The sequence below is a fragment of the Aptenodytes forsteri genome, unplaced genomic scaffold, assembly GCF_000699145.1.
Source record: "Aptenodytes forsteri isolate BGI_AS27 unplaced genomic scaffold, ASM69914v1 Scaffold368, whole genome shotgun sequence".
In the NCBI taxonomy this organism is placed as follows: domain Eukaryota; kingdom Metazoa; phylum Chordata; class Aves; order Sphenisciformes; family Spheniscidae; genus Aptenodytes; species Aptenodytes forsteri.
The window spans coordinates 359,123-383,150 of NW_008794884.1; the positions used below are offsets into that span (position 1 = coordinate 359,123).

The window sequence follows — 24,028 nt, forward strand, 5'->3', positions numbered from 1 at the left end:
AGGCAAAAACAATGGCTCTAAACAATTTAAAGAGTCAGACTTGAGGAGGAATCAAAGGAGTTATCTTACGGATTAGGATTATAGCAGGGCTGGTTATAAGAGTCGTAGGAGGTAGGGAGTCTGTGTGCTGAGGAGAAGGTGTCTGGTGGAGTGGACAGCGTGGTGCAAGGCATCACAGGGTATGACTCTGTCTGTTTGGACACCAGAACAAAAGGCCAAGTTCCAAGAGAAGAAACCTAGCACATCGCCCTGGGCAAGGCTGCATGGTTTATACAGTGCTGCTCATGCCCACACCATTACAAAAACTACGACTCAAAGGCAGTCCTTGTGTGAGCACAGCTCCAAGGAGTTTGGGATACCTGCACTGGCTTTCATCAAGGCACGCACCTCAGGGTTTTTGTTGGCATTCTTCATGATGTTCCTCCAGTCCCTATCCATGGTCTGGTAGCGCTGGCTTTCCAATGGGAGCTGTCTTTTGATGTCCCCTGACCTAAAGATGGGCTCCAAGTAGAGCCAAGAGCGCTGGCAGTTCAGCCACTCCTCTAGGACATCCTAGTGGGAAGCAAGAAGAGCATATCAGGACACCATGCTATGAACCTGTTTGACAAAACCATTCAAACTGTGCACCAGAATGGGTTTAAAAACAAAAGAAAAAGAAAAAAAAAGAAAAAAAAGAAAAAGGAAAAGAAAAAGAAAAAAGAGGTGATGCTGCACTTAGACCTTTCACAATTCTAATATCTACCTGCAGTGTCAAGGGTTGGAATTTCCTTCTCAAATAATTAACAATTTCCTAGCAATCCCCTTTGCTAACTGTTGTCAGCAGGCATCAGAATCAACACCCACTAGTTTAATGGGGGTAGTTTAGAAATATGTGTAAGCCAATACTAAAGCTCAAAGGGACTTTGTAGTGCTAGGTCAAATTTCTGTGGCTAGTGTTTCTGTATTTTACAGAAGATGGCACAATGTGAGCACACAGTAAGACGGGGATTTTATTTTGTGAAAAGAGCTTTTTTGGGGAAGAAGAACAACAAATAAAATATGCCAGACTCTGCAATTCTGTCATATCCTCTCTCCTGCCTGATGAACCTCAGCCCTAGCCTTGCTTACAGAATAATCCATGAAATCTATGATCTTCGAACAACTCTCTGAATTAAGAGAATGAATGAAAAGCTAAACATTTAAGTTAGACACCAGACAGGAAAACCTGTTTGTCAGGCATTCAAAGAAGTAAGAGAATTAGGTTGGAAGAACATCCTCCTCCTCCATTTTCAGGCATGGGAGATTGGAAGGTATGGGGAACCTGCCCAACATTGCAAAGCAGCTCAAGTGTTTGACTCCCTTTCAGACTGCCTTACCCACACAGCGCTATCTACCGTTCCCTGAGCACAGGCAGCCACTTGACCTAGCAAGAGGTTAGGTTTTCCAGTAATACAGACAGTGTTTGCCATACTCCATCAGCTAACTCTGATAAGCCACTTCCCAGAAGCGGATTCACGGGCCTTTAGTGACAGGAATGAATGCAATCAAAAGAAGGGGTAGGAAGGGCAGGGTGAAAACATGGACAACATCACAGCCAAAACCACACAGTAAATAACTGAATTTCCCCATGTCACCTACTGCCTTAGGGCTTTGAGTAGCATTTCTGTATCCTCATGAGACAAGGCTAGCACTTTGGCAGCCCATGGCCTAAGCACACCCAGATGGTAAGCACCAATAAACAGAATAAGGTAGTTATGAATAACAGATAACAATGCTGCCGTGCATCAAACACCAGCATTTACAGAGAGTTCTCCAGCCAGATACTTGTATTGGAATTTTTCTCCTGCAGCAAAATGCTATTCTGCTGGCTAAGTCCTGCTGGGTGCTGAGCATTCAGGCTCTGGTCTGATGAAGAAGTGCTGGCACAGTCTGACAAATCCTGCTCTAAATGGCAGTCTTCCATGTGCTTTCCTACACTGAGATGTGAATGATTAGCATGGATTTCACAGGGCCTGTAAGAATCTGTAAGGTCCACTTAGTATAATATGATTAGAGATGCCAGTAGGACTATTCTCAGCAATGGGAGAGTCCTGGCCCCACCAAAAAGTGCTGCAATAGGCAGCAAAAGAGCTGGAATTTCACCACTGCTTCTTTGCAGAATAAGGCTCTGAGTTTATCCCCTCTTTTACTAGAGTCAGAAGGCTTTGACAGGCCCTCTTCCTCCCTAAAGACATATTCTCTTGATAGTTGTCCTCCCAGTTCCCCAGCAGCAACTGCACAGTGTCCATGTTCAAGCATGGCAGCACAGCCCAGCTGCCCGCCTTCACTACATGTGTGCAGGTAAGAAACCAATACCTGTGTCATCTTCAGCTTATTTTCCCATGTGTTCATCCTTTCCTCAAAAGGTTTCTTGAATGGTGAGAAGGACATGCTCTGAATCATGACAATGTGATCATCTAGGAGCTGAGAAGCTTCATCGGTGTTTTTCAGAATAAAGGTATCTGTGTCTTTGTAAAGCATCACAGTAAATAAAATGGAGTTCCATTCACTCTCCATCTTGTTGAGTGCCTGGAACAGAGGGACAAGCAATTTAATTTTCAGATACAACCTGTGCAATGGTTATCCCAGCTTCCACAACTCTCTTAATGCCCCTCTCTAGCAAGTGACAGATTTTTGCTCTTGGATTCCACTGGAAACTGTAGCTGTGTATTTAATGCATGACACACTCAGCAACAGCACGTTTCCTCTGCACTGCCCGTGGACTCAACACCTCAACGTTGTCCTGAAAGGAACACCTTGAGGGGAAAAAAGGGCAATTTCATCTCCAGGCCCATTTATGCTACTAGATGCACAGAGGCTGCCAGCAAAGTGCCTATTAATGATTATGGTTAATGATGGCTTTGTGAAAGGGGTAGCTATCCATTGGGAACTTGCCTGAGATTTCAGAGAACAAAAGCTGCCAGAAGGTAATGACTTTCAATCAAGACCATCTTAGGTCACATCCGAACTGGTGAACTGAACCTGAAAGACTATCTAACCTATGAATCTCCAGAGCCAGCAAGTCTTCCCTGCGCGTTTACTGTGTTAAAGGATTTGCCACCTCTGTTTCCAGTCACAGTTCATCTCCCTGACATAATGTTTGAATGGCAGAATGCAGACACTCGATTTATTTTAACTTAAACAGTCACTAATCCCACAGTGAGGTGTGAGACCCAACCAGCGGATCAGCATAACCATCAGGCAGCGCTGTTATGCTACAACTGAAATTCTACACAAGGCAAAATGACTTCTTCTGGTGTGTGAACTGAGTTGCGTGGCCATTGCTCCCCTCTGTAAGAGCAGCAGCCTTTTTACTTGTGCTGCAGAATGTCTCTAATGCTCTGGGACAACAGCGACATCACCCAAGGCAATGACTGCCTGCTCAACAGAAACATATTTGAGAAGCAACCAAAGACACAGCAAGTCCCTCTCTCCTCACATTCTCAATGGCGTATTCCTTGCCAGCTATCTCAGCTACTTTGGTAATGCTCTCGATATGGTCCAGCAGGTTCATGTCCAAGCAGCGACCAACTGTCAGATTGGGTTCCAGCTTGACATCAATGTTAATATCTTCCGACAGCATCTCCCAGTGCCGGTTTCTCATACCAGGATTGTGCAGCCCTTGAATTAAGGGGACGTATAGTCTGAATTCTTCAATCTTGTCTCGAAACTCCATTGCCACACCCTGGCAGGCTTTCAGGGAGAAAAACAGAAGAACATCAGCAACAACAGTGTGTGAGGAAGTTGCCTTAAGGAACTTCCTAGAAGTTGTCTAAAGCCTGATGTGCTTGTAGACACATGGTATGGGGTAGGTAAGCAGCAGGAGAGCGCGCTGGAAAATGCAGGTTGAAGTAATGAGGACAAAAGCTCTCTCTACATGGCTACTAAGCAAGGATTCAAGCCCACTCCCAGAAGCAGACCTGCCTACTAGCCAAGAGCCTGTTACAGGCAAGTCCATGCTAAGCAGAAGTGTGCCTTAGCCTAGAGCTCACCGGAAGACGGAAGCAAACAAATTTAATTCCTTAATAAGGGCCCAAGCATGATGAAGCCCCATCTGCCAATAGGTACTTTAGAAGCCCTGGTCATCGTTCCAAGATCTTCACTTCCTTAACAAGATTGGGTTGCAAGTTATCTCACACTCCAGCTCAGGCCATTCTAAATAGAAGATGGACACTATAGATAGGAGCTAGAAGTAGGCTAGGACCACAGCCAACTACAGAAACGGAAAGCATGCAGGAGAGGTGCTGCCAGCCTACGGCCACACTAGAGCCAAAGGTACTTCTGCCTCATAGGAAGGACAAAGTCAAGGAAAGGGCTTTGCTCTCTGGGGGCATCCTGGAAGCCCACATCTCTGCGCTGTTCACATCCTGCCCTTTTTCAGCTTGTGCTGTTGCGAGTAAAGCAATGGACAGGCAAAGAACATAGGACTTGCTTCCCTTCCAAAATCCGGCTACAGCATGTGCCTCCTTTTATTGCACCCTGCGTGGTTGCACTGCACACTCACAGCAAGGATGTGACCACCTCACACTCCCTGCTGGGTGGTATGCAGAGACAAGGCAGACTCAAGGACGAAGCATATATTTTACCAGGTGCCAGGGAATATTGCAATGAATATGAGCAGGTATTCTTAGTATTTCTGTTTACCATAATGATTCATAGTTACTCACGCATCCACTCATCACCTCCTCCATTGGGGCTGATTCATGGCATTGTTTAAGAGCGAGTTCAAGTTAAAAAGGATGAATCAAAAATCTCCCACTACAAAATATATTTCAATCTAAGCCATCTGGCAGGGGATTTTAGAATTAGCTCTAAAGAATGACCAATGCACCTCTGAGAATCATGGAATGGGAAGTTAAGCTACAACTGAAGTCTCAATTCCAGCTTTACTAGGAGCCATGATTAAAAGACCTTCATGTGAATTGCAAGGGCTGGATGCGATCATCTAAGCTTCATACACATTCAGGCAGGAAGGAAAACGGTTATTACATTCCACAGATCATTTCCAGATTTTGCAATTTCATTTTATTCATTACAAAATCAAGATCTCTTCTGGCTTTCCATTATATTCACTGGCCAAGAGAGAAAATGAGATTGGCCAAGAAAACAGCATCTGGAAGACCCAGATTCAAATTCCTTTGCTGTCTGACTTGCACAAGGGCTTAAACCCACATGTCTAGCCACTGGGCTATACAGTAATTCTCTATGACTAGTCTGGATTATTTTACTTTATATAAATGAGTAAATATTAACTGCAACGTAAGAGGGTGGCTTTTATTTCAGTACTGTCGTGGGAATTAGGTATAAAAGGGATTTGCGGCCTGGTTGTTTCCATGCCGAATTGGTACTTCAAGCAGGAAACTAGCATCTAGATGTGAATCACCATAGTTCCAGAAAAAGTGGAAAATAATTTTGCTAGCATTTTCTCAGCTGGCTCTAATACACACAACACATCCATGTGACATCCTGACAATCCTTGTTCAGAGCACTCTGTGACATTCCTCACATCAAAATGCTGATATGCACCAACTTCCCTTCCCCAGATTGCTTATCTACCTGGTGAATCCTTGAACTGCTTCACGCATCTCTGCATCGTCTTAAAAGAGTCACTGACATTCTTTTCTAGCTGCTCAGCCTCAATTTCCATGAGAGGATCATTCATCCAGCTCTCGTACCACTGCATCCAGTCTGACACTGTAGTCCAGAGATCATAGTATGGCTGGAAGTCCTTAACCATCCTGGATAGCTTACTGTACTTTGGAAAGAGAGAAAAAGCAAGCATAAGCAACAAGTGTATTCTCCTCTGGACGACAGCTTCCATGTCAAAAGGCCAAAAAAGGCACAATTCTTTTTGGAATCTCAAGCAAGCAATGAGATTCCTCGTGTACTTCACGAGATGTATCAGACTACCTTCTCCTAGGACCACAATATAGATTCCAAGGGAGAGCAACTAGCAGAGCTGGGCTTTACACATTCAGGCCAAAATGCATCCAGTGGAGCTGTGCCTGCACCATGTGTCTGGCATGGAAAGCACTCTCTCCACTTGCCTCTACAAACGCTCTGCTGCAGAATGAGGAGATTTTGATGGGCAGTCCATACACAATCAGTGAAAGCACACACTGCACATCATGTCGAAACTTGGCTCCTCACAGTGAAGGAGAAGTAACCATAGACTGAGAGGTAGGAAAGGATCACGTGAACTCCACTTCTACTCTGCAGCCAGACTAGGCTGGACGTGGATGACAATGATTCATTGGCAGCTGAACAGCTACAGGCAAAATGAGTGTTTGCAACTATATGAACTGTTGCCTTAGGAGAACATGCTACGCTCCGAGCCCAGCCAGCTGCCTGCATACCACTATGCAACCACTCTCATTCACACCTATATAACTGCAGTAACAGCCTTACAGAAATTGATGCATCTTAACTGCTGCTTCAAGACCTTCCCCATCCAATTCCTCCTCATTAACATCACTCAGATCTGAGTGTGGGCACCCAAAGTCTCTCACAGAAGTGGCAATATCGGGCCCATGAACAGCCTTCCACAGTCGCCTGGGATCAGCTCTTCTGCAGCACAGTGGAGTGACAGAGCAGTGCGGTGACTCTACAGGACCGCGGAGCAGTTCATCAGGTAAACCGAAAGAACGTAAAGGATTCCTTCCTGAGGAACTGTGTCTCACTGTTTGCTCTACCTACCACCTAGAAGGCCCAACAAAGGTTAGGGTCCTGTAGGTACAGGACCTGACACTTACATTAGTAACTTTCATCCCAAAGATTCTTTCCCTGTTGTTGTAGAGAATTGCCAAATTCTGAAGCTCCTTCAGCTGCTTCCTGACCTCCCTTGCTTTGTTAACCAACTCATGAGCTTGGTTAACGTCTGCCTGGATGGAAAATCCACCTACAGTCAGCTGGAAGAGAAAAGGCAGGCATGAGGTGTGGCTCTGAAGCTGAGTGCTGCCTCTGGAGATCTCAGCTTCCTGGTGTGCTCTTTGTTACATTCAAAGGCAAGATTTTTATGCTCACAGTTTCACCTCCCCTACTCCAATTCCACTTCTGTTTAGACCGCAATGAAAGTGGTGAGGAGAAGCAATAACCACTGGTCAGGTGGTTGAAAGTGCAAATGTGATGACTCCTGCTTTTCATCTTTGTGACAATAGTTAATCCCTGAGGAGTAGGAGCAATGAGTCTGTGCCCAAATTTCTTGCTACTGAATTTATACTGTCATTAGTTACGGAATCAGTGAAGTGAAAATGATAGCTCTACTAGGTCACTCAGTTCGTTTCCAAGAATTGTTTAACAACACATGTCCAGAGCTTCTCTAATAACTATTCTGTTTTGTTTTGGTGGTTTGGTTTTGTTTGATTGTTTTGGGTTTTTTGTTTGTTGGTTTTGTTTTTTTTAATCCAGTGTTGGGGTATGATCATTTTGGGAGGTTATTTCCAAGATAATCTAGGTCACTGATTACAGCCTTTCCAATACGGCATTTTTTTTTCTGTATTTAAGTTTCTGGTGAAAAATAAAATTCAAACTGTTTCAGCAGAAACCAGAGGTATCTCAGCTCCAAAACTCTGCTATTGTTTCAGGGTCTTTCACACAAGATGAGTTCCCTGACTGAATGCTGTATTTTTTCCCCCTTGATGGCAGTGCATCATGGGAGATGCTCTGCAGGGAACTAAGTACACAAGAAAGAAAAAGGAGGTGCATGTGTTGCCCGAGCACCAAGAATCGGAATATTCCTCGATGAACACCTTCCCAGTGAAAAATCAGTGTTTCTGCAAAGAGTATTGTCTTTCACACAAAAACGAAACTCTTAATCAAAAGCCCAACTTCCAATAAAAAAACAGGGGGGGGGTTTGATAATTTTTGGTCCAACAATACATTGACCTAAAAACTCATCTGACTAAAATCTCATCTGAAAGTTTCCCACCTGGCTGACCACAAGAGCTTCAAGGTCCCCTTCTCTGGACAGTTTATTGTCAGGGGCGTAATACCTGCATCTCTTCCAGTTTGTCTTGAAAGCCATTCTGATCTATGACCTGGATTTTGCGAAATTTGTCTTCTTCCTCCAGGTGCTGGAGCCGAATGGACTCAGCTTGCACAGTTATTTTCAGCGGCCAGTAACTTGCAGCCCACCTGCACTCACATGATATAACAAAACAACCCAAAAAAAAAAAAAAAAACCAAAAAAAAAAAAAAAAGCTGAGAGAGAGAGGGAGAAGCTTTTTGGGCATATGTTTGAAATGCTGAAAATAACAGAATGAGAAAGCCAACTCCCACCAAACAAGGAAGCTTTACAACAACAGAAACACATGTGGTTTCAACAAAACATTTTTTTCCAGCTTGTCTTGTTGATATGCAGTCCTCGTGACTAGGCTATTCAATTGGAGAGGGCTGGGGAGAAGTGGAGGGCCTTTTTAAAAGGAACAAATCCAGTATGTTGCTCTAAAGCTAGGAGACAGCAAAATAACAGTTGGCATCTAGAGGGAATGTCTGCCTTTGAACGTATTCACAAGGAACTGAAAAAAATGGGGTCAGAGTCTTGGCTTGTGGCTTTTCAGGGCTACTGAAAAAGCCAGTCTCCTATTAAGCAGGGCAGTGAGGGGCCAGGGTAACCCAGATACAGTGAAGCCCTGGATAGCAAGGCTTCTGCCGAGTGCCCTGGGGAGCGCAATGCAGATACAGGAAAGGCTGCACAAAGTGGCTGCTCATGCCAAGGCAGGTTTCTTGGTTCTTGCTCAGCCGTAGCCCACCCATTACTCCATTTGGACTTGTTAGCCTGTGTGCAATGCCAGATGCAAGCTTTGCAGCATTACACTCGAGGTCACAGCCCTCCCAGCACCTGGGGATGCAGCAGTCTCCTACTAGTTCTGCATGTGCCGGGTCTGGTCAGTGGGCATACAGCTACATCTGTGCTAAGCTGTCCTAGAGCTGAGCTGCTTTCCTGCAGCTTCTGTGGGGTTTTTGCACTGCGCATCCCATGTTTCTAGTTTCAGGAGCACTCTGCAGAGACTCACGCAGATTGCAGACATGCTGGACCAAGTCCCTGTCATATGAGAGTGCTTTCAGGGCTGAGCTGACTTTAGAAGCTGTGTAGCTGTGTTTGTGAGCTGACTGCTACTGGGGCATAGTCAGGCCCCAATCTGAATAACATAGCCAAGGATAAAACTAAGAGGAGACTGCATGGAAAAGAAATGCAGTAATAATATAGGGTTCATGTTCCTTCCTAGTCCTAAGAAAACCCTGGGAGTGTTCCTACCTTGGAAGTGTTCATTCAGTTTCAGACACAGACTAAACTGTGCACTTTGAGACCTTGCAAATGTCTCAAAAAAACCAAGAGAAAAGAGCTTTAATACGTTAAACAGGTTAACAGCTACCAGTTTGCCTTGCCCCAGGCCAGAAGGCAGCCTGAACCCACACTTCTTCTCTATAAACTTCATTTCAAGAATTCAGTGCTCATATAGCCTGAGAGGCACTTAAAAGTTCTGCTGGAGCCCTTGATAGACACATAGCCCCTGAAGCACTGAGAATGGTAATTGCTGCAAAGTGTCCCACTTTGACAGTGGAAGAAATGCCTTGTGCTCACTTGTCACTGAAATCTTCTTCAGTAAGATTGTAAAGGAATTCCTCCATGACCTTGTAATCTTCCATGACTTCACGAATCAGTTCCTGCACAGGGTGAGAGAAAGAGACAAAAAATAGACACCTTTAGACCATACTGATTCCAAGTCTCTGGTGTATACCTCATTTTCATGAGGTGCCTTTGAAGGGCGTTAGTCACACAAGCTTAATGTGATGTAGGCTGCTTCTCTGCTGTGTGAACAGCGGGAATGGATTTACAACCCCTTGTTCTGCGAATGATCACGCCATCATCACCCTCTGTTCTATATGAATGAAAAGAAGTGTGACCTAGTGGATAAAGTGCTGGACAGAAATTGAGCATTTTGGGTTGTCCTCCAGGTTCTTTCCTTGGCATGGACAAGTCAGCTTACAGCATGATGCCTTTGTTCCCCATTTGTTCAGCTGGGAGGAGACCTACACTTCAAATAACTTTGAAATAACTTGGCCCTAGAACATCCTATTCGAAGAAATATGTTAACAGCAATATGAGCATTTGGTAGCAGAAGTATTTTCTTGAAAACAACATTCATTTTTAGAAGACAGCTATTTAGTACACAAATGCAGAATGGATCATGAATGTAGCAAAAAGCATACGTAAGTCTTTCAGGCAAGATTTTTAACTGCTATTTTGTTTTGCATAGATATTTAAATTCATGATATGTGTATTTAAAAATACAAATCTTAGGAATTACAAAAATACAAAGCCAGGAATCTTACGGCATTGCATGCAAACACATCCAAGCAAAAAAAAAAAAAAATGGAGTTCTGCTTCTGAGACACCACACATTGCATTGACAAACCTCCTCCTCCCTTCCCTTGGTGTCCCCTGTCCATAAGGAGAGCATGCCCTACCTCCTGCACAGCCAGCTGCTCAGGGACTCCCTTCATCCACTCCCGCAGCTCAGCCAGCTCCTCGATGCTGTTTGGTTTCTCATGCATTTTGCAGCTGACGGCTTTATATGCATCACAGATCTGCAGGAGGACACAGCAGAGAAAAGACCATCAAAAAGTCATTAATTGCTAATGGGCAAACTGGAAAATCTGCCATGATCCACCCACTTCCCATTCTGAAGGTGGTCTAAAGTGATGAGTACACAGTCCTGTTCTGTCTTTTTCTTTCCACAGTCTTTCTCCATCCATCTCATTTGAGCTCAAATGGAATGAGACTGCCAAAAAAAGGGGAAGAGGAACTGCAGGTATGTAGTTGAAATGATGACAATAACAGATTTAGACAGCCCTCTGGCAGATGCAATTATCTATATTCCAGTTATCCTCAGAGCAAGCAGAAGGACCTTCCAGTTGTCTACTAGGCAGATCTTTTCAATCCACCAACACATTTTTACAAGATAGCAGGGTCTTGAAGAATTTTGTCTCAAGAGATACAGCTTTCAGGCACATAATTTATTAAGTATATTTAATACTTGATTTGGTTGAGTCTGCATATCTCCCCTCTAGTTGTTTTTTTAAATAGTCACTCCGATGCAGTCTTTAAAATGTCCTCATTAATGTGGCCTCAGTTGCTGTCTTTTGGCCATTTCACAAACACAGCGACTTCAAAAGCAGAAGGACAAGACAAGACACTGACAGATAATCTATTGAATCAAGTAACTTACATTCTCCACCTGCAAATGGAGGTTTTTAGCCAGTATGTCCAACGTGGAAGTGGCAAGCGCTTTGTATTTTTCAGACAGATTTTGCTTAACACCTTCTATGCTGACACAGAAGGGACCAATGACAATAGAACTAGGTAGAGTGTTGTCCAGGTTCTCCTTTTCAGACAAGTGCATGTTTACTATACTCATCACCTCCTGGGCAGATGGACATTGCTCTTCGTAGTCTCTGTAAATAAAAACACCAAGAAAAAAAAGGTAACGTAGACCTTAAGCTTAGTTGAACATCCAGGCTGTTCATAGGATGTCCAGATGTGTCCACCCAAAGGATCAAGACATTAAATTAATAATCAGTATGTTTACTCTTATTAAAACATGCATCTATTCGAATGTATACAACTTTCTGCAAGCACAGACTGAGAGGGTACCAATGCCTTCTAGACCTTACAACCAAAGATATGCCTACACAAGAAGTGAGGAGTGTTTGTATCACAGTCAAGAACATAAGTGCTAGCTTTAACTGAGCGTGGGAAGCTATAGTAGCAAAGGCATCCCATGTAAAGTTCATCTATTTGGGTGACCAGCCTGCACTGAAGGCTCTGCTTCAGCATCTTCACTGCTATGGTTACCAACGCCAAGCAGAGGAAGCCAGGCTGCCTATGCCTACCTGCACTGCAGCTACACCCACGTAGCGGTGTAGACAGGCCCCCAGTTTCAGAAGATCTGTATATGAGAAGACATGGAACTGGTATGTAGCTGAAGAACACTATTGGGGAGCAAGGGAAGGGACAGACTCCAATCTACAATGGGTTTTAGAGCACAATAGGTGTGCAGTGGAATAAGAGCATGGATATTTTAGCTGCAGAAAAGGAGTGAAGAAAGAGATGAAAGAGGTAACAAGGCAAGAGGAGAGGGAGAGACAAAAGGAAAGCACTGGTGTAAACAGGCCAAGATCAGGAGGCACCTTGGGGGAGGGCAGGCACTTAGTGTGTTCTGGGAAGAGACAGGAATTTGTCAGATGGGATCTGTAAATTGATTAAGCTGGAATAACAAAAGAGTTTCATTCCCACTGTTTGGAGAAAACATGAGGCCTAAAAAGAAGACCATTAAAGTAACAGTGGCTAACGGACAGCGTAGGTGCAAAGAGTTTTGGCAGTGAAAACAATGAGGCTGAAACAAAAGAAAACATTATTTTCTACAGAATGTTATCAGCCTGAACAGTCGCTATTTGAAGGAGGTCAGAGTCAAGTATGCTAACTGGATTTTCAAACAGGATGAGTCATTTTTAGGGCCATTAATATCTGCAATTACACTTACAAACATGACAGGAATGTGACTGCTGTCAGAGGCAGGAAGAAATTCTCACTGCCACCACCAGTGTCCTCTAAAAGCATGGACCATTGCCCATGGCTGAAGGCTGCCTCTGATGGATGCCTGATCTCACATCTGAGGCACGTCACGCATATTCATGGTCTCAGAACAGGTCCCACATTCTCACGCACATCCACACAACAGCTTCTGAAAAGGCTTGCCGTTTGGGTTAGAGGTGCCTCTGTCAGAAGCCACTTACCTTAGGAAGTACTGGATGTCATTGTTGTTGAACTCTAAGAACTTCTCATATCTCTTGGCGTAGGCTTGGAGAGGGATCAGTGCCTTTTGAATGGCAGACCGCATAGCCTCACGTAGTTCTTCCACTTCTGGCTCGTGCAAGCCCACCGAGTCCAGCAAGGGTGTGCCCGTGATAAGTATGTTCTCCAACACATACTGGAAGAGGAAGGAGAGAGGTCTTTCAGGACTAGCAGAGCTAACCATGCCTCCTCAGGAGAGGGGTGATACAATCACTAGTGGCACCGTTGGGAAGTCATGCAGTCCATCCTTCTACATTGTGTCAGGAATTGTTTTGTCAGTTTTACGTTGCCCCCCCGCTCAAAGAAGGAGGATCTAGGGAGATAGGTCTTTCACAGTAACAGGCAGAAGGATGCATATGCAGAAGAGATCTGCACCAGACTGACAGCACTGGAAAAGGTGCTATTTCCTTTATGAGTCTGCTTTTACCAGCTGCCATGCACTTAGAGCAACTAGGCTACTTAGGACATGTCTCCACAGAACCTGCAGCATCAAAGCAGAGATAGCAACCACATAAAATAGCTACAGGTTTGGGGAGCTTAAAGAAATCCTGTCAGAATAGACTGCATTAGTACAGTGCTGTGCTCAAATTAATTAAACCGGATTCCCAACTACCTACTTCTGCAACTCTCTCCCTCAGTACAAGCTCAGGGGTGCCTATGCCAAGCTACAATGCACCGAGAAGACTTGCACAGCTATATCACTGTTGATGCAGAAGAGTTCACCTTCTCCAGCTGTGGGACAGTGTGAGTCACCAGGATTCCCTTGTCAAACAGAGAAATGAGGGACTTCTCAAAGCTCTGCACTGGGGGGCTGAAGTGAACACCACTGCTGTCTAGCACAAGGTCTGTTACAAAGAGTGGATTCCTTTGAGGCCTGCAGTGGGAAGAGATAAGGAAGAACAGGGATGCTTTTTGAGACAATGGCACACAAATATATTGCTGTGGTGCTGATACTAAAATGCCTACTGGACAGGAAAGGAAAGCAGAGGAGAGGAGGACTGTCTCATGCAGATGAAGGTATGAAACACCACGTTCTGAATTTACCAGCAAAGACATTGAGAACTCTTGTCTACCAAAGGCGAAGGAAGTGTCAATCATGACATACCAGGATCCCCAAAAGTCATAACCTTACGTTGAGAATTGGAGCTGCTTTACAGCAAAATTGCAGATGCTCTTCAAACCAGGCATTCAGCATCCCCAATATACTCTTAAAATGTACCTTCCGGAAGTTATATTCAATATCTCTCAATCTCGTATGTTACTGGCATGGCTCAGGATCAGCTGAAGTCAGTGTCAAGACTTTCACTGATTTCAAGGCAAAAGGCCTCATAAGAGAGGCAGGTTTTTTTTTCTTTTCTTCCTGTTTTCAATTTCTAAACCTTCCTTTTTTAATACCATGAAGGACAGAAATCCTTAAATCAATACCCAACGGAAGAAAATTCTAGGCACTGTGACAACCTGAATTTGCTATTCTTTAGAGATCCCAGGCCAGATCCTACCCCTGAGGTTTAATCCAAGAATGGAATTAAGCAGCCATGCCTCCTGGTATTCTTCTTCCTGGTCTCCAGAAAAAAGCTAGTAGTAGTTATTTGTTCCCCCAAGAATGCTGGAAGTGGCTACTGTTTAGAACAGTATGTCAAAATAGCAGACCTTGGTTCTGATGGTCTGCCTCATATCACTAACAGGAACTTGAAATCTGTACTAACAGAGCAGCCAGCTCTGTATCATTCTTCCAGACTCAAGCAAATGTGTCAGGTGGAGGACTGGGGGGAACAGCCCAGCCTAAAGCCCCCATACAGTGCAAAGCTTGCTTGCAAAAACAGTAGTTAGAAAGACAATGGCACTACACTCTTCTGCTCTTTCCACTCTTTCTTTTTCCTCTCTCTTCCTTACCTGTAGGGACTATTGATGAGGTCATCTCCCCATTCCATGTCCTCTGAGCAATTCAGGATACCATGGCAAGCATCCAGCAAAAGCTGGGTGAAGCCGATCAGTGAGTTCTGGACCAGATAGCGCACAGAGTCCTGAAGGATGAATTTGATGCGCTTCATCAGCTTACACAGTTTGGACATCTGGTAGACATCCCAGTGGCTCAGTTCCAGGTTGTACCAGTCTTTGCCTGCATCTCTCAGGTTGCTCTTTACTGCAGTCTTTAGAGTACTGATCCAAGTATCCTTGAGAAACACCTGAACCTAGGGCAAAGAAACAAAGCAAGCTGTGTAATCCTCCAAGAGCTGATGGGAAAGCAGTATGGCAAGGTTAGCTGCTGGCTAACTGGACTAAAGGGACTGCTGGACCTTTCTCTGCTGTGAAAGGTAACTGTTCGCTCAGACCTGTGGCAGCTAAACAGTAGCTCTCAAATTCATGCACACACACGTGGCATCTGAACCTGGCCATACATCTCCTTCACTGACAAAAGACCTACAAAAAGAAAGCCTGGTATTAAAAAGTGGGAGTGCTCTATTCTTTCTTTTTATACACAGTGTTTCCTTTTTGTTCTCTTTTCTATAGAGCAGTATCCCTGGAGCTGCCTGTGTCAGGGTCCCTCATAAAAAGTTGTGTAGACAGTATGATGAGCAAGCAAAGGACAAAATGTTGTCTTCTCTTGACAAGTGAGGAGAAAGAGAGGAAGAAGCCAAGGGCAGCAGCAGTCTGCAGTGTTTTAATTTATTAAAATACCACCAAGTGTCACTTTTGCTCCACAGGCAGCTGCTGTTTGTGTGTAATAAAGCAACCTCAGTCACTGAGTGAATGACAGCACTGCCTAGCTGAAACAGCATGGGACTGGGAAGGACCAGCACATGCCCTCTGCCACTGATTTACTGTGTAACCCTGTGCAAGCTACTCCGTGTGGCCACATCCAGCATGCAATGTACCACCCTTATTTAGAGGGCACGAACATCTTCTGGCGAGTTACCACAGAGTTGCAGATTTTTGTCCTAGTCTGTCTACTGGCATTGCAAGCAGAGTAATCTAATTAAGTACATAAAGAACAGAGTGTAGAAAAGCGTTACCCCCATGAATGCTTCAGGAGGAATTAAAGCTCTTGTGCCTTGCAGCTGGAGGGATGGGGAAATAAAACCAAAAAACCTGGAAACTTTTGAGTGCAAACCAGTACTGTTATCTGCATGGAGATCAGGAGGAGGAAAGAGGGGCTATAGCCCTATGTGGCCACTTGTTCAACACATGCGTAAGTGCATGGTCAGCATTGGCTGATGCTAACTAGGGGGCTATGGCTCTTTCAGCCCATTCTCCCCACATCCCAATAAATTTGACATGCACATGCAAATTCCTCCCTGCCCCAGACACTATGTCTCCTTTGAAAGCTCATCCGTTTCCAGGGAATCGATCTGCAGCTGCCGCATCTGTCTAAAACACGCTGACAGCCCTGCTGGCTGCTTCATGTGTTCACCCCCCACGCTTCCTCCGCTCACCTGAGTGAAGGTCTGGGTCTGGATCTGTTCAAACTCCTCCAAGCAGACATGCTTGGCTAAGGTTGAATTAAAGAGAGACATGGTGGCTGCCTTGTTGCACTCATCTTGCACCTGTGTAAGGAGAATGATGACTTCTGGCCTGGTCAGGTGTGAGACAAAGTTGAAATCTGCTTGTCGTTCATCAAAAGGATAGTCTGGGATCCAGATGAGCCCTGGCATCGAAAAAAAGAACATGTTATTGCCTGCAATGGCCATCCCAGCTTCTTTTTTAGAGGAAGAGTACAGCTCCCTTTGGGACAGCGCTTGTGAAAGGGACTCTCCTCTGATGCACAGGCCTTATCATGTAGCAGTTTCAGCAGTTCAACAATGCCTGGATGAAAAGAGAGTCTCTGCTCTGCAGCAGAGACTTTCTGCAGCCTCCCATTAGAGGCTGAGGGACTGTCTTGGTGCCTGACCTTCCTGAGGCTTTGGCTCATGAAGTTTGCATGAGAAAGAACATTGGACTTGAAGAAACTTCCCACTGAGGCTTCAAGGTACAGCTGAGTCATCTCATCTGTGAGAGGCCACTTGTGAACCACCTCAAGGTGTTCCAATCTTTGGAAGATTCAAGTGCACAAAATACGCCTCCCCATCTTTTACTGTGGTCATTTTCCTCCAGTTCAGGACTCGAAAAGAGCCTAAGCCCTCTTTCACACCTGAAGTACGCTACAGCTGAGCACAGCAAATGGAAGGCGGCCAGCCCCAGTACAGTGCAGGGTGGAAGGCAGTTAAGCTAATTACACTGCCTTGCATTTGGTGCCATTAAGGGCACACTTCCAGAGTTACTGCAGCTTAGCTGATGGATGGTAATGTGTAATACTGAGGTAACATGAACATGCAAATATACCCTAAAAAGAGCAGACATACTCAAAAGTCTCATATAATCTCCTGCTGCTGCCCCTTATGAGCCCTAATCATTAACACGAACCTGAGAGTTTCTACAACAAAGCATGAATCCTATCAAAGACAAGAGGTCCTATAACCATGCCGAGTTCAAACTGCTTCACTGTGTCCCATACCTTTCTCTGGTACTTTCTTCTCCTCTTTGTCTGGCAGGGTGACATAAGAAAACGTCTGAGGTTTGGAAGTGACGACTCTGTCAAAGCTGATCCTGTTCATGGTGCGTTCATAGTCTAATCTCACTTCTTTCTCCAGACAGCACATATGGTCTAACACCCTGTTACAAGACATGGAAACAATGATAACCCATGGTGTCTGAGCAGAAGTATGTCTGTAGCTTTACTGCAAAACCCATCGTTCACTCCCTCCCTCCTGGATTTGCTAACCCAGAAGCTCACCTACTACCGAATGCATTAGGAGAACTGTGCAGACGATGCAGCCAGCAAAGCTATCAGCTGGACATTGAACGACAGAGGCAAGTGGGGACCTGGGACTAGGACTGCAGCCTTCTCAAGTGTCTTTTCAGATCAAAGCAAAATCTCCACTGGGGGGTGTGCAGGGGGAGAAGCGTTACAGAGGGAAGGGGAAAAAAACCAAGAACTGAGGAAGCTAGCTGGCAGTTCTGGAAAAGTTGGGCTATCCGAGCTGTCCTCCCAACTGCCTCCTGCTGAGCATCTCTTGAAATCAGTCTCCTCAGCCAAAACATGTGTGTAAGTGCTGAAACCCTGCTCTGTTTGCCCTAGGAAATCATCATCTTTCACTTCAAGCAGGCAGAGTACTTTTCTTTATACCTATATTTCTGCTCACAGAGACTAATTACTCTCCTACTCTCTCATTTAGGCTGGCAGACCATGCAGCCCTTCACACCCTCCTGTCTCTGAGCAGGGCAATCAGTCACGGCTGATTCCCAGCGACACCACCAATGGCTCATGATTCATCAGCCCAGGGACTCTTAAAACACCTTCCTGATATGAACTGCATCACAAAAAGACACTCAGTTATATCCAGGTGGAGATCTCCTGTTCTGTCTGCTTCATGCTGTGCAGACCTTCTTTTGATTTTAGCAGCTGTTAATAAGTAGAAGAGTCACCAGCAGACAACAGCCAACTCTTTGGAGACAGCTGCTGGTCTGCAGATCAATTCAGCAATGACTGATCTGTTCCCTGAAAGCACAGGGAAACAGCAAGGTCAACCATGCCATTTCTGTCCAACCTTCCTGCTGTTGAAGGCCACTTAACTGCAGGTGTAAGCATGGCTCAGTGGATTGGCATATGAAGTACATCTACTTCGTCTTGGAACACTGACAGATCACCCATCCTGTACATGTGTCCCTGGGGCTCTTGTGCTACCTACTTCTGATGACAGTCTGGCCAAGAGGGTGGTGTGCATGTGCACAGGCTGGAAGGCAGATGAGATCCACGGTCCATGAGTTGGATGCTCAAGATCTACCTCCACTGCCACTTGTTTTGTGGCCCTATGAAATCCTACAATGTTAATGGACTGAAGGCTGAGACCCCAGACATGTACTCGATGCTTTACCTCTTCTCTCTCTTCAGTTTGGGAGTATGCAGAGCCAACAGCTTCATTCTCTGCAGGCTCTTCTCACTGATGCTATTTAGTCCATCTGTGGGCATGCAGTCCACATACAGGTGATACAGTAGCAGCGCCTGTGTCTTCTTACGCAAGCTGTTGGCAGAAACTACCCGCTGTGCAAACACCTGGGGATCTTCGGCCAGAAACAGTAGGCAAACTCGTGGCACCCAGTACTGACATGACAACAATGGGGCTCTTCCTGGGAAATGAAAGTAAAGCTTACAAAAGCGTACAGGGAAAACAAAACTCAGAATGGCTTGCAATACTGACAGCAGCTTTTTCATGGACAATATAATTGGGCTGACTTACTGGAGATCAAAATGAGGGACCAAAGCTGAGGACAGCAAGGGACAAGGAGCATGGAATTAGCAACATCTCCAAACCTTTCAAAAGGGGGGTACTTCATCTTAATCTGTTCACATTCCCCCTCAAAATGGCATTGGCCCAGAAAGACCATCATTTAACTTTTCTTGAACGCAGGAAAGATGGGAGACAGAGGAAAAAAAAAAAGTATCTCCAAAGGGAAGGCCTCAAATAGGTTGTCAAATTAAGGTGTGGAGTTCTCTCCCCTGGAGGTTTTTCAGGACAGGTAAAACAGACATGTGTCAAGAGTGACAACAGGGAGAGAAATTACATTACTTCTTGATGTCCCTCCCATCTCTACCTAGGACCAGCGTGGGTAATGGACTGGCTCTCAGAGTATATGCCAGGTCCCAAAAGGCCTTACTTGAAACACACCTTGTGGAGTTATTCCTCCATTGAGGATGGGTCTCCCTTCTTCATCCCGCACCAGCCCATTCTTATCTGTTTTATGGACCAAGTAGAGCTCTGTCTCCTTGTCGTAATCCAGAACACCAACATCAATCCACTTGTAGATTAACTTCTGGCTTTTGGGGTCCTCTGAGAGAATCAAGGGTTAGAACAGGGTTAGTCCGTTCTCCCGGAGGCTACAGCAAATGGACTTTCCTGATCAGAATGGTGACGCTACAGTCAAATCCATTTACTAGTTTGAATCTCGGTCAATCTCTCATAATTTCTGCTGTGATCAACTAAATAATGAACTCAGGTCTTACAGCTTAGCATTTCCAGCTGTTTGCACACACCAGAGCTCTCCATTTTCCTCCTCTTACCTCTGTGGGTTCCCTGTGGACCATCCTGCCACCTCCTGCTTCAGGCACTCCCACTCACTCTTTGCAGCCATAGTCTCATATTTGGGTCCCGTATGCCCCTACATCCTCTCTTTCAGCCCATACCTGGGGACCCCTCTGCCTCCCAATTCCTTCACCCCTTGATCCAGGACCCTTCATTACCCACATGGGCTCTGTGAGGACCCTATTCTCCTTTCCCATGTGAGGCTCTAGCTCTGTGTTGCCCTCCATGAGTCCTCATTCTTGTAATTGGGAAATGGGCATAAAACCCTGTGCCTTCTCCCCGAGTCTATTATTTCTCTGGGTCATTCCCAGGGCATCTAACTCTTAAATGTTTGGATCCTCTTAAACGCTGGGAAGTGCTATCCAGACAGATAGATATTTATATCACTATCAGTATAGATACAGGTCAGGACAGCGTTATACTGAAGTTGAGAACGGATGCTGTTAACCATGGGTCTGAGCTATAGGAATTCGCAACAGTGCTGGCATTATACGGATGCCAGTGGTCTCACTGCCCCCAGGGCCTAAAGGGTCTGACTACTTGTGTGCAGAACAGTCCATTCAACTTGGGGAGTGATCAGGTGTAGCATTCCCCAAGTCAGCTGCAAGCAGAACTCAGCCATCACGTGCTGGCTGCCCGAGGATCCACACAGCTTACGTTTTATGCTTAGGTTTTGCAGACAGCCAAGCCTCTGGAGGTTGCCCCAAAGCTGCAGTCAATATGCATGCCGTTCCTACGCTTTAAAGCTAGTGCAGATGTGTTGATATGAGCTGCAGCCACAACTGGACACCAGTACAGCTGTACCCAGTGATGCCTTCTCATTGGGAAGGCTGAGTGACAGGAAAACAATAAACGTCCATGTCACTTAATTTGCCCCAGATTTACTACTTGGATTTTCACTGCAGTCTGAACTTGACTTCTGATCCTGCACTTGCAGTGAAATTCAGGCAGAACATACTGTGTTCAAGCTAATTAACTAACTTCATGATGATACCTAGGTATCAATAAAGTGAAATTTTGACTGTACTGACTTCCAGGCACAGAAAGGAGGGCAAAAGGTAGAGGCTACTTCTAAAAAAGTGGAAACAGTCAGTCCAGGGCAGTACTGACAGTTGACAAGATCCCTGGTCTCTTGCTGTGTCTGCCTGAGCCTGGTCAGAATGAGTTATTGCTTTCCTGCTATTCAGAGCTGCATTTGTCAGAATCTACATGCTCCCTTCTGCTGAATGGGCCTGTAATTGTTAGCATTGCCTCGCTTGAGCAGTAACTCATTCAATCTTTACCGTGTCCCAGTACATCATCTGTAGGTAAAAGTGCTTTTCCAGGCACTGGCTTTCTATCGTGAGATCCTGGCTCCAGTCCTAGCGAGATCCACTCTTCTGGAGTTCGACAGTCATACCCGTCATTGTCAAATATCTAAAAAGCCAGGACAAGAGTGAAATGAAGTCTTACTTCAGAGAGAAGAAAACATCTGATACAAAATTTCATGGGAGGAAAATTAACATGCAGTTCCTAAATGGGCTACAAAACCAGAAAACAGTCCAAGTGCAAAAGCTGTGCCGATCTTTGATCAACCAGCTTCTCCCAAACAGCAATATCTGTACCTCTAGCCCTTTCCCAGGGAGCAGAGACACCAGCTGGAGAGGTCTCACGCAGTAATACTGCTGACTACTGCATCCAGAAGGAAACATGAGACAACACCTTTTCTTTGGACACACAAATGACAGTGAGGAGCACCCTCAAGGACTATTAGTTCTGATGGAAGTGGTGGGCACCCTGCAGAAGATGCTCAGCATCTTGTAGAGATCCTTCAGGGCCCAAACCTGCTCTAAAGCATTTCCTTGTTTTATCACTTGTTGTATCAATGATGGCTAAGTGTCCTGCAATTCTCAGAAACATCCTGTGGTATAAGCAATGAGATAGATCACAAGTGCCAAACGCTCTCTTACCTTTAATGGGAGGTAGATGGGAAAGACAGGATCTTTCTTCTCCTCAATAGTTGGCATATTGTCAGGATCGTGGTGCCTTGGCATCAGCTGATTGGAGTCTATCCCTTTGCTGGCTAAGAGCTGAGCAATATCGAAGGTGAGATATAGCCGTCTTCTCCTGTTTTGAATCAGAGAGGGAAATAACCACCTAATGCGTCTAGAAAGGCTCCCATGCCTGTAACTCCACTTTTTGATCGTGCACCCCTATCAGTAAAAGTTTTTGAGCACACACCGCATACATGTATATTTCTTCATCTATAGAATAGAATAGTTCAGTTGGAAGGGACCTACAATGACCATCTAGTCCAATTTATAAATCATATACATGTACTACTGTACTAATACATGATGTACATCATAGAGCATACACAAAAATAGAAATTAAAAAAGGATGAGAAAAAGATGAAATAAATACTATTTAAAAAAAATATTTTCTTCCCGCACCCCAGTGAATTGTCTCGTGCACTCCCTGTGATGCGCACACCCCACTTTGGAGACCACTGCCTTACAGGATAGTATTTCGCTAAAGATTTTTGACATGTCATGTCTTGAAAGCAAAAATCAACACCCTAATCTGCTGTGTCCATTCCGTAATGATGTCTCTAGCCACCTTCTGGTTACTTACCTCTCTACCTCAATCTTTTGAGGGCATTGCCCTGGAAGTGCTTGGAAGGCAATCTGCACCTTGGGCTTAAATGATTGTACTGGGAAATCTGACTTGATGAGGTTCTCAGTGGTTGGTCCAATCACTTGCTTATCCAGGACACTTCCAAATTCCTCAGGCATCTTGAAGGTTGTGACTAAGAGACAAAGAGAAACACACGTCTGAAACCACCAGACATCACTCTGCTTTACATTCACACACACAGGAGGACTGTGCTGTCTCCTGGGTTGCCTGCAGAAGTCACTTCACTAGATTTGTGAGAGAAATCAAGCAGACATCAAATGGGAAACAGAAAGGAAGACCTTTTTTCCTGCTGCAGCATGTCATTATGGTTTTCCAGTATCAAAATGATGGCATAGAAGAAGCCTCCACTGAGAAATTACTGTCATGCACCTTATTAGGAGGTAGGGCACTGACCTGGCTCTAAGGAGCTCTGTTCTGTTCCCAGCTTTGCTACAGACTCTCTACGTGATCGTGGGCAAGTTACTGTCTCTAGTGCATGGCTTCCCTCACTCTCAGAAAGGGGTGGGACTCCCCTGCCTCCCTGGGGTGCCCTGAGGCCAAGAGTCAGTCGTAGCTGGGAGGAACTCGGTCAAGATGGTGATAAAGGACTTATGAATATTGCAGGAGAGAACAAGCCACTCAGGTCATCTTTATGTGCTGAGGTCCCTATTCACACCTTACTTGGGATAAACCTCTCCTCAGTTTTTGCTCAAGCGAACCTCCCACTCACATCAGCAGTGGTGTGAGAAAAAAATTGAGTTAAACAGCTAACAATCTCATGATTTGGCCAAATGTTTTCAATGGAAATTTGGACTAAGCAAAAAGTATACATTTCCAAGAACTGGCTGAAATTAAACCATGTCATTTACCCCATAAATAAACTAAACTGTTTATATTGCTAAACAAGCTGCAAATAATAGAACAGCAGCAAACTGGGAATTTGAAGCTTAACCTAAATTAAGTAATTGCATGCAAGCTTTAAAAAGCACTATTCCCTAGACAGAGCTAAGCATTGAGCTAAAAATAGATTTTAGTGGAGTGAGAGCTTTTCTTCACACTTTACCAAAGAGAAACTTAAGGTTCTGGCTCATAGGTGGGTATTTCGGATGTCAAGCTTTGGACCCAATCCTTCACCTTGCTCCACGTTCTTCTGTTTGCGTCATGGATGTGACCCCTTGATTTCAAAGCAATTGTGCAGAGCAGCCAATAATGCTGAAGCCAGACACATTTCAGGATGATCAGGTACAGAAAGGGTCCTCTAAGAGGTCATTCCCTTGCCCTTCTTAAGTGGCCCCTGACACAACCCCAATAGCTATACATTGTCTGCTTAGGGACTAAAGGAAATAGCCACTGAACTGGCCCCTCCCTCTCTACTCTCCTC

The 24,028-nt window shown here is 45.0% G+C and overlaps 1 protein-coding gene across 1 annotated transcript in view; it reads right to left on the reverse strand.

The window, feature by feature from the left end:
- Nucleotides 1–24,028, reverse strand: part of DNAH1 (dynein axonemal heavy chain 1) — a 75,875-nt gene that overhangs the window by 49,739 nt on the left and 2,108 nt on the right. The window contains exons 3-21 of the mRNA XM_019470881.1: nt 22,606–22,780; nt 21,942–22,098; nt 21,276–21,408; nt 19,579–19,740; nt 18,787–19,039; nt 17,367–17,524; nt 16,309–16,520; nt 14,768–15,066; nt 13,598–13,748; nt 12,817–13,010; nt 11,250–11,475; nt 10,489–10,608; nt 9,602–9,684; nt 8,010–8,151; nt 6,771–6,926; nt 5,575–5,773; nt 3,458–3,711; nt 2,335–2,547; nt 388–552 (exon numbers count right to left, since the gene is read on the reverse strand). Coding sequence (XP_019326426.1) covers nt 388–552; nt 2,335–2,547; nt 3,458–3,711; nt 5,575–5,773; nt 6,771–6,926; nt 8,010–8,151; nt 9,602–9,684; nt 10,489–10,608; nt 11,250–11,475; nt 12,817–13,010; nt 13,598–13,748; nt 14,768–15,066; nt 16,309–16,520; nt 17,367–17,524; nt 18,787–19,039; nt 19,579–19,740; nt 21,276–21,408; nt 21,942–22,098; nt 22,606–22,780 — 3,452 coding nt within the window. The remainder of the gene's footprint in view (nt 1–387; nt 553–2,334; nt 2,548–3,457; nt 3,712–5,574; nt 5,774–6,770; nt 6,927–8,009; nt 8,152–9,601; nt 9,685–10,488; nt 10,609–11,249; nt 11,476–12,816; nt 13,011–13,597; nt 13,749–14,767; nt 15,067–16,308; nt 16,521–17,366; nt 17,525–18,786; nt 19,040–19,578; nt 19,741–21,275; nt 21,409–21,941; nt 22,099–22,605; nt 22,781–24,028) is intronic.